This window comes from Perca flavescens, chromosome 12 (assembly GCF_004354835.1).
Source record: "Perca flavescens isolate YP-PL-M2 chromosome 12, PFLA_1.0, whole genome shotgun sequence".
Taxonomy (NCBI): Eukaryota; Metazoa; Chordata; class Actinopteri; order Perciformes; family Percidae; genus Perca; species Perca flavescens.
The window spans coordinates 12,203,147-12,229,332 of NC_041342.1; the positions used below are offsets into that span (position 1 = coordinate 12,203,147).

A 26,186-nucleotide genomic window follows, 5' to 3' on the forward strand; every position below is an offset into this window, starting at 1 on the left:
TTGAGCCACACGTGGCAGATCTCTGCTATCTCTTTATCAGCTTAGTCATATAATGTGGAAGCATACTTCAGGAGCTTTAAGATGTCAGCTTTAATTTTTCACCGTACCACTTTCTGCATCCTTGTCGGGCTTACTGTTAAGGTGCTTCCAACCCTACTGATCCCGCGGGCACTGATCACTCGGGATCAACCTGCGTAACAGCTGATCTGATGGGAGCGTGCTCTGAACTGACCTCTCCCTTCAGCGTATCGGTGTAGCCGGTTAAAGTCAATGCCTGGCTGGCTGCCACACAATAGGTGAATTCCCTTGTTACCTGCCGAGAAAGATGCGTAACACTTTACTGACTGAACAAACCACAACCACCACAAAATTGCTCTGACTATCTCTGACAAAACGTGTATTAAAACTGAAACGTGTTGCTTGTGTTGAACACCTACGAGGAGTACCCTATTAATAAATTACCGTGGCAATTGTGCAATCCACAAAGGAAGGGGACAGGACTGCCGCCAAGCATCTGCTGCTTCACTTGTGCAAGGGGTGGAGTGCTGGTAAGCCCTTGTTGTTGCAGCAGTGGTGGAGCTTTGGTTAGGTGCTGCAGATGTGAATGGAACAGGAGGCCAGGGGTATACTTTAAGGGTTAGAGGAGTGGAATATCAGTATAAGAAAAAACACAGTGTGGATGAGTGCATTTTCTTAGTAAGATAGCCTGGTTGCACCCTGCAAAACATTTGACAGAAGAACGACACATGCCACAACTAGAGAACATGCATAACTTGGAACCGCTTGAATAAGACGAATGCAGTGAAAGGGAGCATGTGATTGATTCATACATTTATTCATTACCATGTACAAATTGTATTCCGGTGGTACAAAGCTGTTGTAAGACTCCAGTGCTCACCCTCCTGTTGTCTTTATTGCAGTAAAAAAGGAAATACCAGCATGATCAAGAGTCAAGAGGTACTTTGGCAAATATAAATTATGTGTTGAGAAGGCAAGCAGACATCTCAAGCAAATGTAACGTGAGGGGAAAGAACGGCGCACGAGTATCAATGAGCGGCTTCTGTCAGCACTCATTAAAAAAAGAATAAAAATCCATAAAATATTTTATTTTAAACACACACTTAAAACAAGTGGACAGAGGAAGAATCTCGGTTTTCTTCCTTTCTTCATCGTTTACACAAACTGCAAGGTACGGACTCCCGGTATGTATGGATATTGCAATTCTATGCGAGTGTGCTTATGAGTGAGTGTATGAGACAAACTGTATTTAAGTGAGCTCATGTCTGCGAATATGCGTATATATTCCCATTTTCATATCTGTGAACTGTAACCCTGTTCCTACCACTGACTCAAGTTAATAAAACGGGTGGAGCAGGGGAGAAAAACATTTGGCAAAAAAAAACAAAAAAACATCATGGTTGCAGAGATGAGGACGATGGACACAGCCTGCAAATGTTTCTCCTTATGTCCTTGTCTTTGTTCAGCTCTCAGGGTGAGACACCAAATCTCTGTGCTCGTAAACCATACCCCAGACTGTACATAGGGTTAGGGGGGAGGGCGCGAAGGATACACAGCGAGTAACAGAACGAGAGACAGAGAGCGCGAAAGAGGAAAGTATGACTAGTTCAAAAGGAGAGAGTGGCTTGCGGCTGCAGTGTGTCTGATAGTCTCTCGAAGACAGACAGGGTGAACAGTTAGGGACTAGGGTTGGGGTGCAGAGGTCAGGGAGAGTAAAGATGGGCAGTGAGCTGGGGGGGGGTAAAAGAGGACAGATGGGGAAACAAGACTTCACTTCTCCCTTGTTGTCTTATTTCAGAGGTATTGTTGTAGAAAGTGCAGCAGCATTATCTCGTAGTGCTCGCCAGACTCGGGGCAGCGAATACTGTGTCGCTCGTTGGGGTATACCTGGAAAATTGAAACAGGGCAACCAAATTACAGACTGAAGTGTACTACAGGTCTGTATCCTGTCAAATCTTCTTTGGAAAATACCTTACAACAAATGTAATTCTTCATATTGAATCCTGACATTGATTCATCTGTTGTATTTTACTACCACTTAACATTACAGTGGTCTAAGCCAATATCTTAAAACACATTTGCTGTTGGCTTTGTACATTTTTTGTAGTGCAGACTCACACGATCACATAGACATGTATGATGAAAAGGCATGGAAATTATGTCAACCTACTATGGAGACATTTCATATGGCTACTTCAGAAAGAGGTGGGTGGAATAAGGCTTGGGATACTAACCTGAAGCTGGTAAGGCTTCCCAGCACGGATTATCTGTGACACTAGGAAATTGGTGTGGAAAAAGTGCACATTCTCATCTAGAAATCCATGGAGAATCAGCAAACGGTTGGGCCTGGAATGACAAGGATCACATGTTCTATGATTACATGGTTACAAATTGATAGGGTTCCATACAATAGAAGGTTTATTTCCATGCCACTATCACACCAAATGCATGCTCCTGGTGGAATTGTTGGGTCTTTGTAAATGATAGTTTGGTCTAGACCTAATCTTTTCTGTGTCCTGAAATAACTTCTGTTATGACTTGACACTATAAATAAAATTCAATAATAAAGATATACACAACACATATGAGCCAATAGTGAAAGACCACCCATTTCTTTATGATTTAGAAACAGGGAATGCCTTTATATTTATAGAAAGGTGAAATACTACAGCTGCAGGTCTTCAGAGAACTCTTTAGTTTGACTTCAGCATCCAAGATGCTGTTTGTCAGGCCCTTGGGATTTCTGAGTCCCTAAAAACTGAGGCTAACTCAGCCTGCCCATTTCAAATCTTAATTTCACCTCTCCAGATTTAAATAACTGTGATGATTAAAAAAAAATATATTATCAAGTAGCAATGGAAAGAACAATACACCAACATGCACATACAGTACCTCAGAGTGCATAAAAATGCCACACAGGCATGAACACGTTTTCTTAAAGTATTGCTTTCAGTTCAAAAGGTTCAAACTCACAAGTCACATTTTAGAACAAAGATGAGAATATTTGGTAAAGGACACGTGTTAAACAGAATGACCAAATTGTCAATTGCACGTCAGGGACTTTCAAAGAATATGAAGCCTGACTTGACAGGAAATAAGAAGTACCCAGCAGTCACGACGAAACTAGTACAAATAGCTATGCAATTACACAGGATATGCAGTGTGGTTGAATTGGTTGCAATAATAACTGAAATATTTAGAAGTTTTAAGCACTAAACTCAAAAAAAGTGGTATAAGTGTCTGTAAAAGTGTGTGTACTGACTCGCTGGGCAGCTTGTCCACGTGCAGTGCCACAGAGCCTTCCTCATAGCCCTGCTGGTTGTTCTCAGGCACATCCATGTAACGCTCTGTGTAGCCTGTGTCGTAGGCCATCCACACAGTCACCGGGGCGCCTGCAATAGCCAACTGGCAGGGAAGCACAGTGTAGTCAGATGGAAAAGAAAGTAAAATAAAGAATACAAAAATAGTATCTTACTGTGGAAAAGTGTAATTTTGCACAGAGAGCAACTCAAAAATATGGTACAGGAGGAAGGTAATGCCTTAGATGTACTGTATAACTATATAGTACATTCTCTGTGTGCTATGGCTCAGTTGGATATACATTTGGGAAGAGATGGTATAAAAATTAACTTTCAATCCCTCTAGCACAGGGATGTATGTGCAGATATCCTTACTGAATGATGGATATTTACCAACACATTGGACAACACAGACACCATGTGGATGTAAGTGGCAACTACATGTCCAGTTTTGTGACTGGAATGAAGCTATACATTCTATTTAAAGTGAATTACATATTTTATTTATTTATTTTATTACATTTATATAGCGCTTTATCATAGACACTCAAAGCGCATTTGGGGGGAGGGGGGGTGGGGACTGCTCTCTAACACCACTAATGTGTAGCACCCACCTGGGTGATGCACGGCAGCCATACAACGCCTTACGACGCCAGAACGCTCACCACACATCAGCTAGTTAGGGAGGGGGAGGGGAACATATTTTTAGTGGTGGGGGAAACCGGAGAACCCGGAGAAAACCCACGCAGACACGGGGAGAACATGCAAACTCCACACAGAAAGGCCTGGATTTGAACCCAGAACCTTCTTGCACTAACCACTGGGCCACCGTGCTGCCCGAAAGTATACCATCACATAGTGATGGTATACTTTCTTATTACTTGCTAAAGGAGACAGCAGAGAATGCTCACTTACAGAAAGTGAGTACATGGTTTAAGGATAAAAGAAGGGCTGAAGGGTGATAAACCGTCCTAACCTTGAAGATATTGGGTCGCTGAATGAGTCCCATGAGAGAGAGGAAACCTCCATAGGACCAGCCGTGAATGGCAACACGACTCAGGTCCACAAAGTTAAACTTCTCCGCCACATACTGCAGCCCCTCCACCTGGTCTTCGATCTCCACCTGACCCTGAAGAGACAAAGGCAGATTAGAGTGTACATTAGAGTGTCATTTTTTTTTTTTTTTTTTTTTTTTTTTTTTTAAATGGCATTTAATCATGTTATTTATGAATATCAACTCATGGATACCAACTTCTGCCTTCTAACAGGCGATTTAGAGTCCTTTCATTTAGATACAACAGGCTCAAGAACTCATTTAACCATCGGTCTATCCAAAATCTGGATCTGAGGATATCATGAAACAGGTTTCATGTCTGTATTTTTCTTTTCTTTTTTTAGCGGGGCAGCTCGGGGGCAAATTCATTTCAGTGTAAACTGACAATAACGTTGTATCGGATCATATTAGGATGTATTCATTATTCATTTAGTCATTAGAATTAGATTCTCCTACTGAATTACGGTAATTTAATCATCTGACTCTTACTTTACCATTTTGTTTTTCAGTGCTCCTTCAAATTCAAGGCCCCTCTGACAGGAACCCCTCCCATCAATGACGACCACGGCGTAGCCCAGAGAGGCCAGTGTGTTCAGGCGGAGGTACTTCATGCCTTTGAAGGAGTTGTTTACCAGCTGCACCTGGATCGACACGCAAAAATGTTGTCCTAAATGTTTTTTTTTCTTATTTACACAGTAATATAAGTTCAGAGCAACATTTTGTGAACACAGACCCAATTCAAACTCAATATATATCCACGAACCTGTGGGCCTCCATACACAAAGAGAACAGTCGGGTGTTTCCTGCCAGGCTGCATGTTGTGAGGCTTGTACACCATCCCATAAAGCTGGAAGCCCGACTTCCCTGGAAAGTCAAAAATCTCAGGCGGGTTGTAATCTCCCGGGCAACCTGGAAGACATATTAACACATGTGGTCATCAGGTTAGCATGTTCTAAAACTATCAGGGATTGTGGGTCAACTTCTAGTGGAACTTGAAAGCAATGGATCTGCAAAACCATACACTAAGGCACACTAATTGTGAAATAGGGTTGCACGATATTGACAAAATGTCATATTTTGCAATATCGATTAGGAATATTGCGATATAGATAGTAATTTCGAAATTTTAAAGATATGTAAAATTACAAAAGTTATGGGAAAATGCATCAAAAGTTTTCTTACAACACAAGGTTTATTTCAACTGACAGTCATATTAGACTGGTCCAACATGAATAAATAAACAAGGACCATGTCTACAGAACAGGACATGTTTTACTGGTTGGACAGTATAAAATATATAAATAAAAGAGAATAGGACACAACTTCTCTGATTCATTCCGTTTTGTTGTCTCTCTCTATTTCTTCACTCACAAGGTCACTCTGTCCAAATATGCACACGCGTAGTACGCTCCATAGGGTTTGTCACGTAGTGGACCCGTGCGTTAACGTGTATTAGCATGTGCAAGTGGCACGGTAACTCGCCAATGAAATGATGATCATTATAGCGTTTCAAGCGGGCTCTAAATCAAACACAACTAAGCCACACAGCCAACGGACAGGACGCAGTGCTCCACAATATAAACAAAATACTGCAAATATTGCAACCCCTTTCAATATAATACTGCGCAATGTGATATTGCGATAACGATATTGAGTCGATATATCATGCACCCCTATTGTGCAATGTGTCATGTTGCAGTACAGGCACCAATCATACACCAGTGGCCGAGGCTACCATACAAGGTGCCACCTGCTCATCAGATAAACATTCACACACATTCACACACCGATGGCACAGCCAATTTGGGGTTTAGTATCTTGCCCAAGGACAGTTGGACATAGTAGTAAACTAGGGCTGGGCGATATGGAGAAAATCAAATATCACAATATTTTTGACCAAATACCTTGATGACGATATTGTAGGATTGACAATGGGTGCTTTAACAAAATATTATTTACACAATGAGATTTTTGATAAAGAATCATCCGAAATGTCGATTTAATGACAAAGTGTGTAAAGGCAAATAATAGAACAGCTAAAACAGTCTCTTGAGTTCAGAAAATGACATCACTTTACTCTAATGCAGCCTTTAAAACCAGGAAAAAACCAGACTTAATATATTATGATTTTACGATATCCAAAATCTAAGACAATATCTAGTCTCATAATACGATATCGATATAATGTTGATATATTGCCCAGCCCTAATGTAGACTGCAGGGGCCAGGGATCCACTGACCTTCTGATTGGTAGAGGACTGCTCTACCTCCTGAGCCACAGCCACCCACAGTAAAGAATTGCAATCTCACTCCTGGCACTTTTAATGAATCATAAACGACAATCAACTCTGACACAAATTGCTCGGGATGTTTGAGCACCATATTATCTGATTGCTGTCAGGATTGTCTGGAGGACACCGCTGTGGATTGAACTGACCATCCTTGATCTAATCAAAGCCAGACCTCAACTTTCCCCTAAAGACTCCATTCTGTTGATTGTTCCGAAAATAAAACCACAGATAGTTGGGCAACCCTCACACTTGGTCAGACTGCTATCTAAGAGAAACTTAGCGAGCCCAATGATGTAAATGCAAACAGTGCATATTGAATCAATCAGGAAACTACTGTATGCATCACATCCCACTTACCTGGTGATTCCATCATGCTGGCCCAGAACTCAGGGACCACGTGTAGTAGTGGCTCACCTTCCGAGCTGGTCAGTTTGTAGACGTGAACACATGGAGGCGTACTCACGTTACTGTAGTGGCTGACAAAAAAGTCAAAGTTCTGCAGAATGAAAGAGGGGAGGGAGGTGCAAATAATATAAATATAAAGAATTATGTACAAAATAGAACTGACAAGGAAGGAACCCAAAGACTGAGGGAGGAGGGGATGCAAGTGTATACCAGGTTCTGTGTTAAAAAGCCCAACTTGAGCTACTGTCTGTGTAAAATACTGCCGACGGCCAGAGAACATTTATCCCATATTATGCAGACTATCCAAACAATCCCTGGCAGCTTTCCTCAGGTTTTACAGTAGCTTTAACTTTCAGATAAAGTTGTCTCTCTAATATGCCTAAAACTATTTTACGTCTTCCATTTGCTGCACTCACACTAAATCCCAATCTGCACCGTTTGTGTTAACCCAGTAGTCTGTCAGCTTTAAGTCACTGTTCTAATTTAGTTCTATTTTAAGTTCACATAAAACTTGGCATATAGCCCTTAAATTCACACTTGGACAGCATCTGTTTTAACCATGTTGTGGGAAAATATGTTTTCCATTTCCTTTTATTTTACATTTGCTTTTTGAAACATGACTATCACTAGCAGTCAAAACAGTTAAAGAGAGGAATATCTATAAACCCCATTGTTTGTTGGGTGAGCTGCAATATGGATAGATGAACAGCTGGATGAGAAAATAAATGAATGGATTATTGAAATGTGCATGTATGTATTTGGCCGAGCAGTCAACAAAATGAATGGTTTTACCTGACTAACAGAGCAGCTATGAGAGAAGCCAGGCTTGGTTAGTCTGACCACATCTCCAGGCGAGTCATAGCTGACCACGTAGAGGTGGTGCTCCAGAGGAGTGTCTCTGGTGCCCTGGAAGTACACCAACTTTGATGCCTCGTTCACCCAGATCTAACAAAGGAGAAAAGACAGTAGCAGCAAGGCAGAGGCATGTTTTTTATTTTTGTATTTAACCAGGTAGGCCGTTGAGAACAGGTTCTCATTTGAAACGGAGACCTGGCCAAGAAAAGCATACGCGTGCAAGACAACATACAGTTTCACATTCAATACAATACAAGAATACAGAATACAATAGGCTACATAAAGTACAGAATAAGTGGGCATTACAAAGCCGGCACAAAGTGAGGTGTAACTAAGTCGATGGATATAATAGTAACACGATAAACGTGAATAGACCGCCAATATCACTGCTGAGATGTAATAAAGAGTCAAAATTACAGTAAGTGCAAATTGTGGTCTATTTAATGATGTAGATCAGTTATAACGCAATATATATGAATAGACAGTCTATGTAGATGCTGAATGTAGTAAAGAGTCAATATACAGTTAGTGCAAATAGTCTATATAAATGCTGAGATTTAGTAGATAGTCAATGTACAATTAGTGCATAGTGTGGTCTAAATAGTGATGTAGATCAGTAATAACACGATATACATGAATAGACAGACTATATGCTGAATGTGGTAAGGAGTCAGTATACAGTTGGTGCAGGTTGTGGTCTAAGATGGTGAAGTAGATCAGTAGATGTACAAAAATTGTATGACAACAAAGGTGGGGAGAACAGTTGAGGATGCCAGGGCAGATGAATAGTGCAAAAGAGCGTAAACAGATATGAAAGCAGTGCAGGTGAAGATGTGCATCTGTGCAATGGGGCATGACAGAGATAATGGGATAAGGTTGTGCAAAAACAGAGCATGTGCAGGTGAAGACGTACATCTGTGAAACTGTGCAATGGGGCATGACAGAGATAATGGGATATAATGGGATAAAGGTGTGCAAAAACAAAGCAAGTGCAGGTGAAGATGTGCATCTGTGAAACTGTGCAACTGTGAGGTACAGAAAACTCTTATACCAGAGGTTAACCTGGTGTCTTTCAGTTTTTGAGGGTGTTCATATCCACACTGGATGAGCAATGTAGCATTTTTAGGACTTCTTTTTAATAATACCTAGTGCCCCAATTTTAGGACAGTGCAGCAGCATAATAATACGCACAATCCCTTCATTTGATGTAGATGTAAATACCCTTAAATTAAAGCTGAGTTAGGACCTTAAGCTCATAATCATTGTTAAATGTCAAAGTCAATGAGTTGAGGTACAGAGTCACCACAACAAAATATATGTAAATGTCTAAATACTTTCTGAATGCAGCCTAAACACCTGTATATCTTTTATAGGTATGAATCTACAGTATATAGTCAACACTGATGGACGTTGTCTAACCTTGGAACCATGTCTTGCCAGCACTTCCCATTCTCCATTGGTCAATGTAACCTCCTCCTTGATTGCACACTTGAAGTTTCCTGCCAAAAACAGATAACAATAAGATAATCAACATGCTCCCTGACATACCGAGCACTATGACGTAAACCAGGATTATTTGATAGGATCATTTTTAAATAAACGCAGAAGCACGTCTTAGCCTCTTACCCTCTACGTGTTGGTAGTCCTCCGTCCAATGGTAGCAGCCCGGTTGTAACAGCGATGTGATTTTATACAGATGGCTGAAACCTGTTTTAGACTCATTTACCCAAATGAAAGTAAATTCATCTTCTGTTGTTTGAATAAAGGGATAGAATATATCATGAACCTGCGGGAAGAGAAGAACAGTCAGTTACTGATAGAAACACCTACAGCATTCACAAGCGTAACTATTAGTTCATTAGAAAGAGGAAAGACATTAGGTTTAAAGTAGCCAACGGGCGTGCCACGTGGAAAGACCTACATTAATCCAGACGTCTGTGGTCTCTTCATAGATTATGTATGGCTGTGTGTTTTTGGACACGGCCTCCACACTTTCCTGCCTCTGAGCTGGGTCATCCGTGACAGGGATGAAGAGGGCTGGAGGCAGCAGGACCAGCTGTAGTTTTCTCTGGCTGCGGTCCAGAAGCACTGCACAGCCACTAGGGGGACACAGAGCAGACAGAACTCAAAAGATTGCATTATGCAAAACCATAAACATAAGCATAATTGCCCATTGACTAGGGGTGGAACGGTACACAAAAGTCAGGGTTCTGTTTATCAATCAATCAATCAATATACTTCAAAGATTCCCGGGGGCAATTCAGTTCGTTACATGACCCCTTCTCGAGTAGAAATATATAGAGAAATTATCATAACAAATAGAAATAAGAAATAAAATTGAATACGAAATATGTAAACAAAATAGAAGTAAGAAATATGTGCATTATACTAAAATGTAGAGCATCAATATTTAAGTAAAAATAGAAATATGAAATATGTCAAATGTATGAATATTATAATGGTGAAAATCATAATGTAAATAATAATGGTGCTGAGAAATGGGATCTGTTGTGCGGTGTAAACAAATGCACTATTAATGCAAGTAAACCGGAGCATTGCACAGTTGAATTGTTATTGCAGTATTGACATTAAGTATTGCACACAGTCAATATTGCACAGTTAAAGACATAAATATTTATGAATTACCCCAGGGCCTCCCAGTGTCTGACACTCTGAGGGGGGGGGGAGTTGAAAAGTCTGATGGCCACAGGCAGGAATGACTTCCTGTGGTGCATCTAGGTGGAATGAGTCTTGCACTGAATGTACTCCAGTGTTTGACTGTTGTGTCACGGAGTGGATGGGACACCATAGAGTCCAGCTCCACCCCCACAACGTCCCTGGCCTCGCGGATCAGTTTGTCTGTTGGCGTCTGCTAACCTAAGCCCGAGACACACCGAGTCGATAATCGGCCATTGGACAGTCTGGCGAGGTCAGTGACTCGAGTCTGTTCGGTGTGTTCCGTGCCGTCGTCTGTCTGAGGGACCGCCGGCCTTCATTTTGGCCGATTTGACATGTATAAATAGGCGGGGCGGTCACTGCCTAAAATGACCCATCTGATTGGTAGAGAACTAACCCTGAACGGGGAGCGGAATGAGCGTGACTAGAGACGAAAATCCTTTAAACTTTGCCGATCTGAAATGAAGTAAGATTCAGCAATTGCATGGCCTATTTCTCGCTTAAAATGTTTACACGAAACACTACTAAACTACTTTAGTACAATAGGAGATCGTATTCTGAACAAGCCGGCATGACAGTCTGGCTTTGAATTTCTGGATAAACCAGACCCATGTGACGCCTTGGTCCAATCAGCTGCCGGTTTTCATTTTTTGGGCGACAATACAGATTAGCGCAGCCTGCTGTTATGGAGACGTATTACGTCTCGTCACTTTGGTGTGCTCCGAGGCACTTTTTTGACAAACTTGGGGAGACTGATCAGTCCGACTGCCTTTTCTGCCGAGGGTCAGCCGTCTGGTCGGTGTGTCTGCAGCCTAAGTCTGTTTCCCCAGAACACAACAGCAAGGACAGCACTGGCCACCACAGACTCATAGAACATCCTTAGCATTGTCTGGCAGATGTTAGAAGGACCTCAACCTCCTCAGAAAATAGAGGCGTTTTTTAAGTCTAGTTTATGGTCAATGTACACTCCCAGGTACTCGTAGACTTGGATGGAAACCGGGTCACTAGGAGTCCCGGTTTGGTGTGAGTTCGGTACAACGGGAAAAAATAAAATGCATAAGGATACGTTTCTTTTCATTTATTTTGAACAGTAGTACAGGTGTCAAAGACAGACACAATCCTCTTGCTGCGGGCTGAGGTAGCATTTTGCCCACTGGCAACTTTGGTAAACTATTTTTATTATAAAAAATAAGGAACGCTTTTGTGTCTTCTTGTGCATTAGGAGGATTGTTTCAATTAGTTCCACCATGGCTATATTCAAACATTCAAAGCACCTACACATTTATCATCCCGATGATTGCACATCTGGGTGACACCCTCGTGTGTTTCCATTCAAGTTTTCGGGGCGGAACTCGAGCTTGTGAATTTTGGTTCCACATTATGCGCATCAATCTACATGCCTACCCCTGCCGTGATGATCGCTCGCACGAATACACAAACTGTTACATAGGGCTGTAGCGATACACTAATCTCATGATACGATACACGATATTGAGCTCACGATACGATATATATCACGATATTCAGCCAATGATACGATTCGATATATTTCGATACACTTACATCATTTTCTGAAAGATTTAAAGGGGACCGAGTGATTTTGGTGACATCTTGTGAGTGTTCCATTTACTTGGATTTAATTAATTGAACTGAAAATATCAATTACACAATATATGTCTTGGACAGAGAGTCTACAGCAGGGTTTTTAAGCACTCTGGCGGCCGAACTTTCAAATAAAGAAAATAAAATGAATTTATACCTAATACGCCTATTCTTGTTCGAAATTTTCATTTTCTTACTGAATTAATGTTACTATTTTTTAACATGTATTAGTGTGAGCAAACTCCTAAAAAAACATGGAAACTCCATAATGATAACTGGCTCTTTAACTAGAAAAAGATCTCAGACTAGGAGGCAGTTCACTGAGGAGTGATGGTTAAAGTCTGTGATTATGGAAACATTATTCTAGTATGCAGCATCCCGATTGGTGGAAAATGCTTGCAGAAAGAAAGGCTGTTGTCAGGTAAACATGTCACTGTCAAAGAGGCTGAAGCGAAAGGTTGACGTGGAAAAGCCAAAAGCTTTGAAATTAATGATGAATGGACTGATAAGCAGGCTATGCACTCGTCATGTATGCCTCATTTGCAATGAAACGATGTTGTTGCAAAATAATACAACCATCATCATCATCATCATCATCATCATCATCACTGGATCATAACAATCGCGTCATTCACGTGCATATTAAGTGGCTCCAGATTGTCTGCTCTAGCGGAGAGTTTGGTTTGTTCAGCCAGCAGTGAGGTTTACAAGAATTTGTCAAAATTTCCAGATTCCCGGCAACCTAAGATAAACAGTTAGACTAAAAACCGACAGCTTTTGTTTTAGCTTGTTTATTAAAATTCGCTATTTGCAGAGTAGAGCTGTGTTTGCGTAAAACAGCGCGGTGGACCGAGCAGATTGAAATATCACTTTCTACATGTTTATGCCGGTCTACACAGGTGAGTGCATTGATAAGTATTGACTTTCTAATCACAAAGGTTTAATTGTAGCCTATTTACAGAAAAGAGACAGCGTGAGTTCATCTGCCCCAGCGGCCGTTGGTAACTCTGTATCGTTCCCAGTCAGGTGCTGCGTGTTTTAACCTTTAACACACACACACACACACACACACATCTCGGCTCAGCGGTGTGTGTGTGTTTTAACGCACACACATCTCGGCTCATGCTGTGGGTGTGTTTTAACGCACACACATCTCGGCTCAGCTGTGTGTGTGGAGCTCGGGCGTCGCTGTAGGCTACAGAATCCCGGCTGTAAATACAGGGGGCTGGGTTTTTGCTCTAAATGCTTGAAATGATAAATAACAGAACGCATTTTTTCCTCTTTACATTTAGCGAATTCATGATTATTCTGGGGGCCAGACTAAAAGCTTTGACGTTGGCTGCTCTGCAGCGACACTAGCGGCTGGCTGACCAAATCGCTCTTCCTGCAACGTGAACGGGGGTAAACACGGGGGATTTGAATGGGACTTATGTATCGATACTCGCGGCATAAAAATCAATACTTTCTTGGGGAAAAAAATATCGATTTATATCGCAGAATCGATAAAATTGCTCAGCCTTACTGTTACAGCCATTCCATTTACAAAACTTTTTTTTAAACTGCAAAAGAGAATATTATCTGTGTCCAAATGTATCCTAATTCATGTCACAATATTAGTGCCAATACCAGGCTGTATACCTTCGTTGGGGTGGTTTTATTTTGAGAATGACAGCATCATTAAGGCAACAGAGTCAAGAATTTGAGAGTAACACTCACTATTTTCCGTCTGTCGTCCATCCTACTCTGGCAATGTATTCTGTCCCAGGAAACAAGGAGGTGAAGGGGACGACCAGTTCTTTATCTTGCATGCTCACAATCTGTACAACCATAAACACGCATTAGGAACACTTCATTATAATTTTGGAGAAGAGGAAAAGACTAACAAAGACAGCAAAAGACTTACTCTTCCTTGATGGTCTGTCTTGATCTCTGCCATTTTAAGAGTAGCCTTGGGATTTTTGCTACCTATAAATAAAAGGAAAATGTAAAATAGACAACAATTCACTGATCCAAAATAATGCACTGATCTAGAAGCGAGTGTGTGAGTGTGAGTAGCACTGGGCTACACTGACCTGTACGGGGATATCTGTATGCGTCTGCTTTCCGCTCCTCCAGTGCTGGAGATGGAACGTGAATAATCTCTACATCGGTCTCATCGACTTCTTCATACAGCAGGTACACTGTTTTACCTCCATTAGGGTCTGACAGTGGGAGACAAAAAAATCATTAGCGTATACAGAAAATAGCGTATGCAAACTCAAAAATAACCACCTTTATGGACGGAGGTAAAACTATATGGTTAAAAAAAATCTGCATGTTTAAAAATGTCAGGTAATCATCAAAAGGCATAACAACTACCTTCCGTTGCTGAGGGACTCCACCAGTAGCCGGTGAAACGGTCAAACTCTTCTTGGATGACAAATGTTGCTACTCCTGCAGACTTGGGGTCCTCCTTAACATTATCCACACCTGGAAAAGAATGTAATAAACTGTGTATTTTGGTAATAAAAAATATGATACGGTAATATGAACGGTATTTTCTCTCCATGTTGGACTAAGAGAAGATAATCGAAAAAATATGAAAAATCTATTGTCATCTAGTATCAAAATCAAAACAATCTTTTCTTTAATTCACAGATCTATGGTATGTTAAAAGAGGATATTTAAGCATGGGAGGCTACTTATTGCATGCCAATTTATTGCCTTCGGACCTTTGTGGCAGTAAGTGAGTCTCCTTTCCTCGCCGGTCTTAATGTGGGCGATCCACAAGTCGTTATTGTTGATGAAGGCTATGAGGTCAGGGTCTCCAGGGCAGATCTTGGGGTCCATGCGGGTCCCTGAGCACTGGGTCTTGATCTCCACGGGCTTTACAGGAGCAGACTGCTAAAACCAACATACACAAGCTTAGTCCAAGGCAAACAGAAGAGTGACTTTTGGATTAAAAGATATAGGAGAGACCTGATCCAAGCATAAGACAGTTTTACAGACATGAAATGTGCAATGAGCACAGTTAAGCGTGATTTATGCTTCTGCGTTAAATCTACACCGTGGCTACGTAAGTGGGTAGGTGGAGATACTGACCCTACGCCGTAGCCTGAGGTGCACCTCACGGAAAATGTAACTACACGTTGTGGGGACTCACGTTCCTTGGCCGTGGTTTGGTAGCATTGCATTTCCTGCTAGTATCCCTCCCCCCCACGACTCATTTCCTGGTTCTCCTTCTCCATAAACAACATGAAATCAGGGAGAGGGTTAACTTTTCCTGCTACAGATTTCCCACCGTGGCCAGAAAGCACAGGGGAGACACTTTGTTTCTCCCACTACGCCTCTAGAGTCAGTACTCTCTCCAAAGCTAATCACCGTCACTCTCTAGCTCGCTCTACCACACACTCCCCCCACACACACACGCCAGCCCTGCTATTCTCTTAAAGAGATCGGCGCACACACCAACACACAAGTATAAACTTCAGGCCGCTTACGTAGGCTAAATCACGCTTTAGGTGTGGTGAGGTGGACCTCGTTCCATCAGGGGGCATTCGTTCTGCATCGATTCCTGCTTGAGTGTGATCATAAACAGCTCCCCCTTTGATGTTTTGAAATAAGAGTTGTGTTTGTTCAAATGTACAACCATGGAAAGGACAGTACAAATGGACAGACTTACAACGAACGTTGTGTCAGTAAAGCCCGCAGGATTATCAGAGACCCCAGCCACCCCAACTACGGACGGCTCCGGCTGCTGCCGTCTGGCAACCGGTAGCGCGGCCTCAAGGCCCCGACCAGCATGCTCTGGACCAGCTTTTTTTCATCAGGCAATCAGGGTTATGAACAATGGACGCTAACGACCTGTTGCCTGCCTGCCTGTGACACACAAACATGCAAACAACATCACACACACACAGACACGAGAACACACACACACGCAAATCCCTTAAACTCTGAATCATATACAGTGTAATGTGTGTAATGTGCTTCTTAGAGCTAGGGTTGACAGCAGAGCTGTCATTTGTATAGACGAACAGAAATGGTCCCGCCCGTCCACAAAGTCGGGATCGTAACTATAGGTCGTAGCGGATACCCACCTTTACCTCGTGTTCCTTTTTTTTTTTTTTTTTTACAATTTTCACCGGTGATCCAGAAGGAACATCTGCAGAATTCAGCGGACTGTTTTTCTGCTTGGGGTGGAGATGTGTTAAACGTGGGGTATACTCGCCGCAGCCGAGCTGTCGAGCGCCAGTGTGATGTCATGGGAACGCCGTAGCGGTTTATAGTGGTCGCCACACTAGTTGCAGTCTTCTCCTGAACAGAGGTGACGCTAATTAGGAAAGACTACCGACTTTGCTATTTCTACGAACTAGAAGAAGACAAGGTAAACTACGGCAGAACTGGCAGCAGCATTGACGTCAATGCTTCGATTTGATTGGATGACCTACTTCGTCGGATCGAGCCTTTCATTCACCATACAAGAACTCATCTTAACCCAGTAAGTTTACAAGAGAGACCTGCAGTCACTCTGAGAGTCCTGGCATCCGGTTGCCCTCGAGCTTGTCCATGCTTCCCGTTTCCGCTTTGTCGCGTGCTGCTGAAAGAAATAGAGTGGCTACCCTCTGGTCGAGCACTCAAAATCCTGGCGCGCCAGCGAGATCTACGTCATTTTGACGTCACATTGGCGCACACAAGCTCGGATTACGGCGACTGTAAAACGGCCTTTAACATTATGTGTTTCATTTTTTGTATTTGTTTAAAATCAAAAAATTCTGCATCCCGGATTCCATGACTTGTAGTCATGAGATGGCCGCAGATCTGGTCTTTTTGATTTGATTTGATTGATTTAAATGTAAGAGAGTGCCTTACACATGATAAAAGGACATCAAATACAATCGAGGATAAAAACACAATAAAGTCCAAGACTTATTTCCATTGACACACATCAGGACAAGACAAGATACTCAATGACATAATCATAAAAACATTTTTCTTGAATAAATAAAAATAGTAACTTGCCCTTTAATCTATTCCGCAACCCTCTCTAGTAACCAGACCTTGATGCTCTTTTAAAAAGAGTTCAGACTGGAAATGACTTTAATATGACGATCTAACTTGTTCCACTGAAGTGCCCCCATATAGGCAAAGGTTCCTTTCCCTAACACTGTTTTAAATGTATAAGGACACAGGTTAGTCTTGTTAGTTTGAGCTCATCTTCTCACTGTTCCCGTGGTCAGAGACAGAAACAGAGACGGTACGGACAACATCTGTGTCCCAACAACAGGTGACAGTACTTCAGCGAGCAGCTGACAGATATAAAGATGTAGGGAATTAATGTCTAGGTTTGCTACATGTAAAGATTAGCATTGCATTTTATCAGCGGTGGAAAGTATAACTATACCGTACTTCAATACAATTGTATGGTAGGCTACTTTTAATGGAGTATTTTTATTTTCTCCTACTTTATACTTCTAGAGTCAAGTAGGCCTATTATACGTTTTACTTCACTATTTATTTTAAAGTTTTAGTTACAATGCAGATTCAGATTAATAATACAACATATTATGAATAAATGATGATGTATTAAAGTGGATAAAGATGAGACTTTGTTGATCTTGTGGTGAAATTCACAAGGTAGCTGCCAAGTCATAGCCTACCTCCGCTGTTATTTTGGTGAAAGTAATTCAAAGGTAACGCAAAAGTAGTGTAAAGCATTGCAATTCAGAGAGAGTAATATTGTAATATAACTAATTACTCTCAAATGACAGTAACTAGTAATCTATAATGTATTACATTTTGGAAGTAACTTGCCCAACACTGCCCAGCGCACACCACTTAGTTGCACTGTGGAACGGTGTACTTGCAGACCTTTACCATTGCTCTGAATGACATTTGTCTTGAGTATCTAAGAATTCTAAATTGAAGAAGAAAACAGCAGTGTACTCACGATGAAGCCATTGCTGCCACCATCCTGACAGTAGAAGAGGCTATTGCTGGCCTGGAAGAGGAACAGGCCCGTCTGGGCATGGTAATCATAAGAGGTGATACCAAACGCTCCCAGACGTTTACGCTCTCTCAGCAACTCCTCCTCTCGAGAGTAGGCCCCCTGGTGTGGTGTAGCCTTAGAGAACCAACAGTATGCACAACATTAAATAAACGGAAGAGGGTTTTTTATATATATATATATATATATATATATATATATATATATATATATATATATATATATATATATATATATATATATATATATATATATACATACACACACACACACACGTTTTCTAATCTAATCCCCCATCCCCCAGGTCAAATAATTACTCAATGGTTGTTCAGTGCAAACATTCCTCTCATAGTTTATACAATAGTTTCTTAATATTTTTTAAAGTAAGTTAAGGAACATATCTCAGGTTGCTAGAAGAGATACTGCCACACCTCCAGGGACTACTTATCTCAAAGTAAAAAGCTGTAGTCAAATAATGAAATACTGCATAACAACACATTGTGAGACACATCGCGCTGTGCTGTTTGGTTCTGGCTCTGCAAGAACGGGAAGAGAGGAGGAATTCACCTGGAAGTGATCCAGCATTTGTTTCCATGACAACACTAAGAGGGCCTCTTTCCGGATCTTCTTGGGGATTTCTGAGTAGAGCAATGAGTTCTCTCTGCTTCCATAAGGCATTCCTGGGAAACACACAGAAAAGAAATAAAAGGCAATTTCAACAAGAAAAAAAAAAAAAAAAAAAAGGAGAAATGTGCTAAAGGAGAAATTTGACACAGTGATTGTTTTAATGTCACAAGGCAATTAGCCTGCCTACAGCAGTCAAACATGACTGAGGTCTAGTGTAAGGAGTACAAAGGAGGAGTATACAGAAAATACGCTCAAAAGCTGATGCAGGGGATTTTGTGCCCCATCATCAAGCATCAATCGCTTACCAAGGTAGTACAACCGGTGGGAGTGGGGTCCATTCTCGTCCTTCTTCTGCACAAACTGGAAGTCATGGGGAGCCTTGTTGGCGATCATGCCAGAGTACTTCCTGCTACAGTGGATAATGTCACGCAGGCCCTCCCAAGAGTGTTTCTCCACAAAGAACTGAGATGGGACATCCTCCATTTCCACCACCTCGGTGCTGTCCGAAAGGCCGTCCACAGCCGTCATGCTCACTGTCACACAGCTGGACGTTGACATTAGAAAGAAATGGTAAGAGGTGCCGAAATCCAGACGAAACTGCGCTTATGCATTCTTTTTTTAATGGAATTGGTTAAATTGTTTATTTATCCATCTTCTTAAGCATTAAAGCAGTTAAAGGAGATATAACATGGACCTTATACTGTACCTTTTCCAGATACCCTCTTTATTGTCACAAAGTTTGACCTTCTTGACTCTAGGCATTCACAGGTCAACACACCTCACTCCAATTCTGTAACCTATGAACAAAGTATGGTACTAAGAATCATTCAAAATCAAAACAGAAAATAACAAACAGACTACACAGGGGCACAGCCTCATTATGACAGCTAGATATGAACATACTTTTGTCTGAGAAGACATACATGCAACACAATGTACATCAATGAGAAGAGGGAAAAACATAAATCATTCATGAAGTATTTTGACTCAGAAACATGTAGCCATATAGCCATAACTACAGACCAGAGTGACACTAAAGAAGTATAATTCCTATTAAGTCTCTAATGCACTGGACAGACATTTCTCTGACTCTGCTTCAGGTGAAGTACAGGGAACAGTGAATACCCCACATTCCTTCCTTTATCCTTCTGTGTTGGGTAAGGAATTGGTATAAATATTATGTTAGTGTTAAGAAGATGTGACAGGCTGGTCTCATACTGTGACGAGGCACCTTAGATCTATGTTAAGAAACACTGAGCTTACAACAAATATAATAATATAATATCCAACCAATATAATTCCTCATCTTGAGTCACCAGCTAAAGAGTCAATTCAACAATATCCTGTATCACAGATTGAGCTGTCACCTGCTGATACCTACTGGGGATATCTTAAGAGGAGTGTACTGACAGAAGTGTATTTATGAATGGAGATTAACCAAAATGTAACTTAGAGATGACTATTTGTGTGCTTGTACTACTGGCTGACTTATTATGTAAAATATGTTAAAATGGAAATAATTACATTGTAACTTGTAATTTTATACATGGAAAGGCCCTATTTGGCTCAGCGGGTTACTTGATAGTTCATTGCAATCTAATTTCAAGACTGGGAAACCAGTCGAGTTAAATAATAATAAAATATTGGAGTCGTTAATACCGTTAATGTGTATATGCATAGCATGCTTCCCATGAATATGTATCAACATGCCACAACCTGAGGGACTGGGAATGATCGACACAAACACACACACACTCTATGCAATAGCTATATACACACACACACACACACACACACAAGATATAGTGTATATATCATGAACATAAATCAATCTTAATGTTGTGTTAATGTTCATATTACTATCCGAATATTTGGAAAATTGTATTTTAAAGCTTTGGACAACATTGCTATTGAAACTAATGCCAATAAAGCCACTTTGAATTAAAAAAAAAAAATTGAATTGAATCAACGTTAATATGAACAGTTAGCTAGCCGAACGTTACAATAGATCTTTGTTCTCGAATTTCAACTAACCTTCCTCAGTCACACTGGGAAAAACACCGGCAAATTAATTTGTGTAAACATTTTAAACGGTATTAACGTTAGTTACGTTTGGCAGTGAATGACAAAACCGCAAGTTGTTAGAAAATGACAGTCAACGAACCGTGTCTATGTTTAAAACCTCTTACTTCTACATTCTGAAATGACAGATCTCTGTCATTTTCGCTCTGAAGCTATCGTTAGCTAGCTAGCTTCTAGCTAGCTAGCGAGCCGCTAACTATCGGTGGCTTGGATTCTGTAAAAACAGACGCTTAGTCGACTGTCCCTACGAAACAAGCTGAAATGAACAAAAACACTTACCGATATGGCGACTGTTTCTCTGACCAAGTTCTAGATTGTATTAGCTTGGTGACAATAAACAGATTGTGCAACTGCTAGAGGTTGTATCCATGGCCCAGAGCGGCCACACAAAATTTAGCTGGCGTTCAGATCGGAAAGAAGAGGAACCTTATCCTTGGCGGAGTGCACACCGGTACTTTTTCAGGGCCGCACTGCCGCTCACAGGAGGCGTTCAGTGATGGTCAGTGCTGCGCGGAATGTGGCAGAAGGGTTCATTATCCAGATTATTCCTCAGAAATGTATTACTTTGGACTGTGCATTAATTTATGACGACTTATGGCAAATATGTTTGACATGTAAAATTCCACCCGGATTAACCATTGAGACAGTCAAGGAAAACAAGTTGGGAAGCACGACTGGTAGGGTTCCAATAGGGTACTCGGCCATTACAGACTTGTATTTTCCCAATTATAGCTACCCTTGTGTGCATTTGTACCACACTTGAGTTACATGTTCTTTATGAAGTAAAATAATTTTCTGAATTGCTCTTGATGTCACATGAGTTAAAACACGTTTGATGTAATGTAGTTTCCCTGGTAGTAAACAGCTGACATTACCAACTGAGCAAAACATTGTGTATTCTTTGAATTATCTTAAAGCTAACCACACTTTATCAAGGCACCCTAATGGTCAAAAGCTCAAACCTGAAGCTTATACCCTGTACCCAAGAAATGTACAATTATTTTTGAAATATTGTGCTAAAGGAAGCAAAGCAGACAAGTTTTGTGGAGCAGACAGTTTTGTTTTATTTATACAAAGAATACAGCCAGTCTACTTCAGAGGGATGAACCGAGAAGAGTGCGTAGCTCCAATACCAGGGCGACCGTGCTTGACTGGCTTGTAGGTGATGGAGAACTCGCCCAAGTAGTGACCACACATCTCAGGCTGTGGAGAGAGAAGAAACACGTTAGTAACAAGATCACTTAGGTGCACCTATAGCTGCGTGGACAGCAATGTATTAGCTGCTGATCATAATCTAAAAAGGTACAAGATTTACAGCTAAATGTACACTTAATGCAGCTCTACCAAAAAAGTAATATCTATAACTAGAAGTATATCACTGCTTCTGACTGGAGAAGGTAGGGGTCTGTGTACTCTGGTAGTAGTGCCAGTTGCCAACGCTACACTGCCGTTAGATGGTCTTGTAACACCCTGCCTCCTTCATAACAAATGTATGTAATCAGGTATATTATAAGGTTGTACACATTTTACACACACTGCAATTCATTGGTAGAGATTTCAGACTTGTACTGTGTGGCATTTTCTTCCATGTTTTCTTTAGGTAGTGGATAACTCAAAGTACGTATAACTGGGAAACTTTGCAGAACACCAAGTTACACATACAGTGGCAGGACTACTACCTAAAAACATTTTCCAGAGCTATGTAAACTTGAGTTGCACATCGATGATGCTGTATGCGATGCATCAATTTTCCGGTCATTTGCAGCAACTCAACCACGGTTGTGCATGTATACCGGAACCATCGTAAGATAATACTTGGCCTGTCACACTGTACTAATTCTCAATCTTCATCAAAATGGTGCCCAGTAAAGCATTCTTACACATCAAGATTAAAATAGTTTCACAGCTTTAACTTTATGCCTACTGCCCTGATATTAATACATGGGAGACAATGGCTTTGTGGACAGGGTGCAGAACCACACTGACAAACCGCTTCAAAATAAGACCAACTGCAGGCACTTGTGCATTGACTTCTGACAGCCTGCTCTGGGTACACAAAAGCAATACCAACCTTTTGTCAATATTTTACATTAGCGCCCAATGTCAACTTTCTTCAAACTGCGGTGACATTCCTTCAAAGTAATTGGGCAAAGCAACGATAGGAGGTCCAAGAAAGCTGGGGTTCCAACATGTACACATATGCTCTGCCTCCCACCTGTTTGATAGCACCTCACCTTGATTTCAACCTGGTTGAAAGTCTTGCCGTTGTACACTCCAACCATGGACCCGACCATCTCAGGCAGGATCACCATGTCCCTCAGATGGGTCTTCACCACCTCTGGTTTCTCCATGGGGGGAGCCTCTTTCTTTGCCTTGCGCAGACGCTTCAGGAGGGACTGCTGCTTGCGACGCAGGCCGCGGTTCAGCCTTCTCCTCTGGCGGGCACAGTACAGCTGCATCAGCTGCTCACTATAAAGAAAGGACAGCATCATCATCAATGAGGCCCCTGGCCATCTCCAAAATCCTTTACATGTTTTGTAATAAGCACAACAGCAAAGTGGCAATTGTATGTTGAATTTGGTCACCTCAAGTTCACTCATTTGGAACCCGTTCAACTGATGAAGTAACAACTTTCCCGTTTCAGTCCACTCAGTGCCAGCATCTCTTTTATAGGTACCATATTGTAAAAAGTAAGACTTCCATTTCTTTTGATTATAAAGCAGGTCGAGGTGCTATATAAATACTGTTAAAGTATCAAAACGCTCAGTCCACAGTTTAATGACACAGCCCGTATTCAGAAAAGCCAATGGGAGCGGGCCCCTTAGCACCTCATTTTCACTCCTCAGAAACCTATGGGTGAGGTCACGGAGACTACGTCCATACTTCATACAGTCTATGCTTAAACGAGCCGCCAGGCCCTCCATACGGTTGTGATGTCACAACTATAATAATAATAATAATAATAATAATAATAATAATAATAATAATAATAACAACAACAACAGGTAGAAAGTGCCGCTTGTTAGTGGTGTGCGATTCTACAATATTTTGGTATAGATCTGATACCAAGTAAATACAGGGTCAATGTCACCGATACAGATTTTTTTTTTTTTTTTTTTTTAATAATTGAGGATGAATTTTCATGACCTTTAGCCTAAGTGTTTTAGTGATTTTACATTTGGATTATTAATAAATTAAAACCAAGGACAGAATTTTCATATTTTTGTATAAATGTGTCGCATTATCACTGTATCTTGCAGCCTTTTTACAAATTAAAGAGACTGCCGCCAAAACGGAGCATTTAAGACAATATGAAAATATTTTAACATTAAAGCATGTAAACACGCTCTGGTAGAGAGCCTAAATATGAACCTGAAAATGAGTATAAGATGGGACCTTTAAAACTTTGATCTCAGAATTTGTACATCATCCATCCAAAAGTAACATGACAGCAAGTATGACTAATTTGGTCATGAGTTTCATATACTTTCTGTAATGAAACAACTAAAAAGACTAAAATCCTATGAGATGGAGGACCCTGGGACAAGATCTTATGGGGGGCAATGGTCTAATTTGTATTAGTTTAGAGGTAACCTTATTTGACGCGAGAGGTTTGGTTCCCACTGATCCATGTGATGGACTGGATGTAAATCTCTCGAAATGACTCCTATTGGAGCAACATCCTTTTTGGGGGCTGAGGGTGGGACTATCATTGGATGGAAAGCTAAGAATTAAGACTGTTAAGCAGGGTGTATGTTCACGTACAAGTCAATCAAACTGAGAAAAGGTAATAACGTTACAGTGGCTCCAGCTGCCCACCATGCAGCATCAGCTGTTTAACCTCGGTAGTGTTAAAACTTACTAGGACATGTCCAGAAGCTGATCCAGGTCCACACCTCTGTAGGTGAACTTCCTGAAGGTACGCTTCTTCTTGATCTCGGTGTCTGCCTGAAAGAGACATTATCCCACCTCAGTATGTAGCTTGTACACTTACACTGTCGGGCAAGTGCTTAAACACAACAACAAAAAATTCAATGTCACTGGTAAACATCTAGCTACTTAACAACTGTTCGGGCGTACAATGGCATTACAATTATGTTGTAGCTATTGGTACAGACTACGTTGAACCACCGGGTTAGCTTAGCCATAGCTAAGGCTAATACAGTGCCTTTAAAAAAAGACATTTATCTGAGACTCTGAGCAACGATTTTCTACTGAATGGTCAGCAAACGCGTGAAACTGTCGGAGGACATAGCTTGCTATCCTAATTAATTATTTTAGAGTTCGGATGCATGTAGATTGTATTTTGACAAGCTTCACAATCTGTTGAGCACCTACCATCTTGCCTGAAGTTCCGGGAGAAAAGAACGGGCAGAAGTCTCGTTAGGCCTGATATCGCGCGATTTAAGGCAAACATCCGGTGGTGTCTTCCGTCGGTAGGTCCCGCTTTGAACAGCAGGCGGTAGTGTTGTACAATATCTACTAATAACTCGTAGTGCCCTTTATATATAAGGGGCGCTAATAACTCCAATTTCTGCTGAGGGTCAACTCTCTTACCAACCATAGACTTTGAAAAATTTATTTAAAATGTATTTTTACGGTCCCTTTTTGTCATGTAGCACAGTGTTAGTTCTACATATCAGAAGGAAGAAAAACTTACTGTATGGTAATGTTTTTTTTTGTTGTTTTTTTTTACATTTTCTCAAGTACTATACTTGTAAAGTACTGTAGCTCACAATTTTGATGTAGTTGTACTTTGATTTAGTATTTGATGATACCTACTCAACTACATTTAAGGGAAAAATATGTATAAATATAGATATATATGTACTTTTTACTGCACTGGATTTATTTGTCAGATTCAAATTTGACATAAAAGCATATGATGATAAAATACAATACATTGAGATTAAACTGGTGGGAAACACCTTACACGTAACCCTTTACCTTCCCATTAGCAGTTTTACTAAACTACCGTAAGTAATTAAAACTATCTCCACTTCATCTCCACTTTATCAAGTTACATTAAAATGCAATTTACACACTGAGTACTTTTACTTTTGATACGTTATGTACATATTGCTGATAAGTTCTTAACTTTTGCTTAAGTTAAGGGAGAATGAATGTGTGTGCATGAGCAGTGATTGACACGCAGTTAGACACCCCCTGGCCCTGATTGGTGCATCTGAACAGGGAGCGGTGGATTTTTGCAAATTGCCAGAGGAGCTGGATTTTTTTTTTTTAAATGACCTGCTTCATGTAGTTCTACTGGAACATAGGGTCAGTTTGTA

The 26,186-nt window shown here is 41.0% G+C and overlaps 2 protein-coding genes across 2 annotated transcripts; both read right to left on the bottom strand.

The window, feature by feature from the left end:
* Positions 1–814: 814 nt before the first annotated feature.
* LOC114565050 (dipeptidyl peptidase 9) lies at positions 815–21,402 on the bottom strand. Its single transcript, XM_028592864.1, has 21 exons — positions 21,175–21,402; positions 19,520–19,610; positions 19,119–19,357; positions 18,754–18,866; positions 18,130–18,303; positions 14,912–15,083; positions 14,559–14,669; positions 14,273–14,401; positions 14,104–14,165; positions 13,917–14,017; positions 9,844–10,021; positions 9,549–9,708; positions 9,342–9,421; positions 7,860–8,012; positions 7,020–7,158; positions 5,135–5,280; positions 4,866–5,012; positions 4,294–4,446; positions 3,281–3,423; positions 2,253–2,364; positions 815–1,905 (listed from the first exon to the last, which is right to left on the bottom strand). Exons 2-21 carry the CDS (start codon positions 19,573–19,575, stop codon positions 1,813–1,815), a joined length of 2,661 nt encoding a protein of 886 aa, XP_028448665.1. The 5' UTR covers positions 19,576–19,610; positions 21,175–21,402; the 3' UTR covers positions 815–1,812.
* Positions 21,403–21,934: 532 nt separating this feature from the next.
* Positions 21,935–25,342, bottom strand: rps15 (ribosomal protein S15). The gene is made up of 4 exons (XM_028592960.1): positions 25,234–25,342; positions 24,758–24,843; positions 23,130–23,364; positions 21,935–22,098 (listed from the first exon to the last, which is right to left on the bottom strand). The coding sequence occupies exons 1-4, from the start codon at positions 25,234–25,236 to the stop codon at positions 21,985–21,987; spliced, it is 438 nt and encodes a 145-aa protein (XP_028448761.1). The 5' UTR covers positions 25,237–25,342; the 3' UTR covers positions 21,935–21,984.
* Positions 25,343–26,186: the final 844 nt, after the last annotated feature.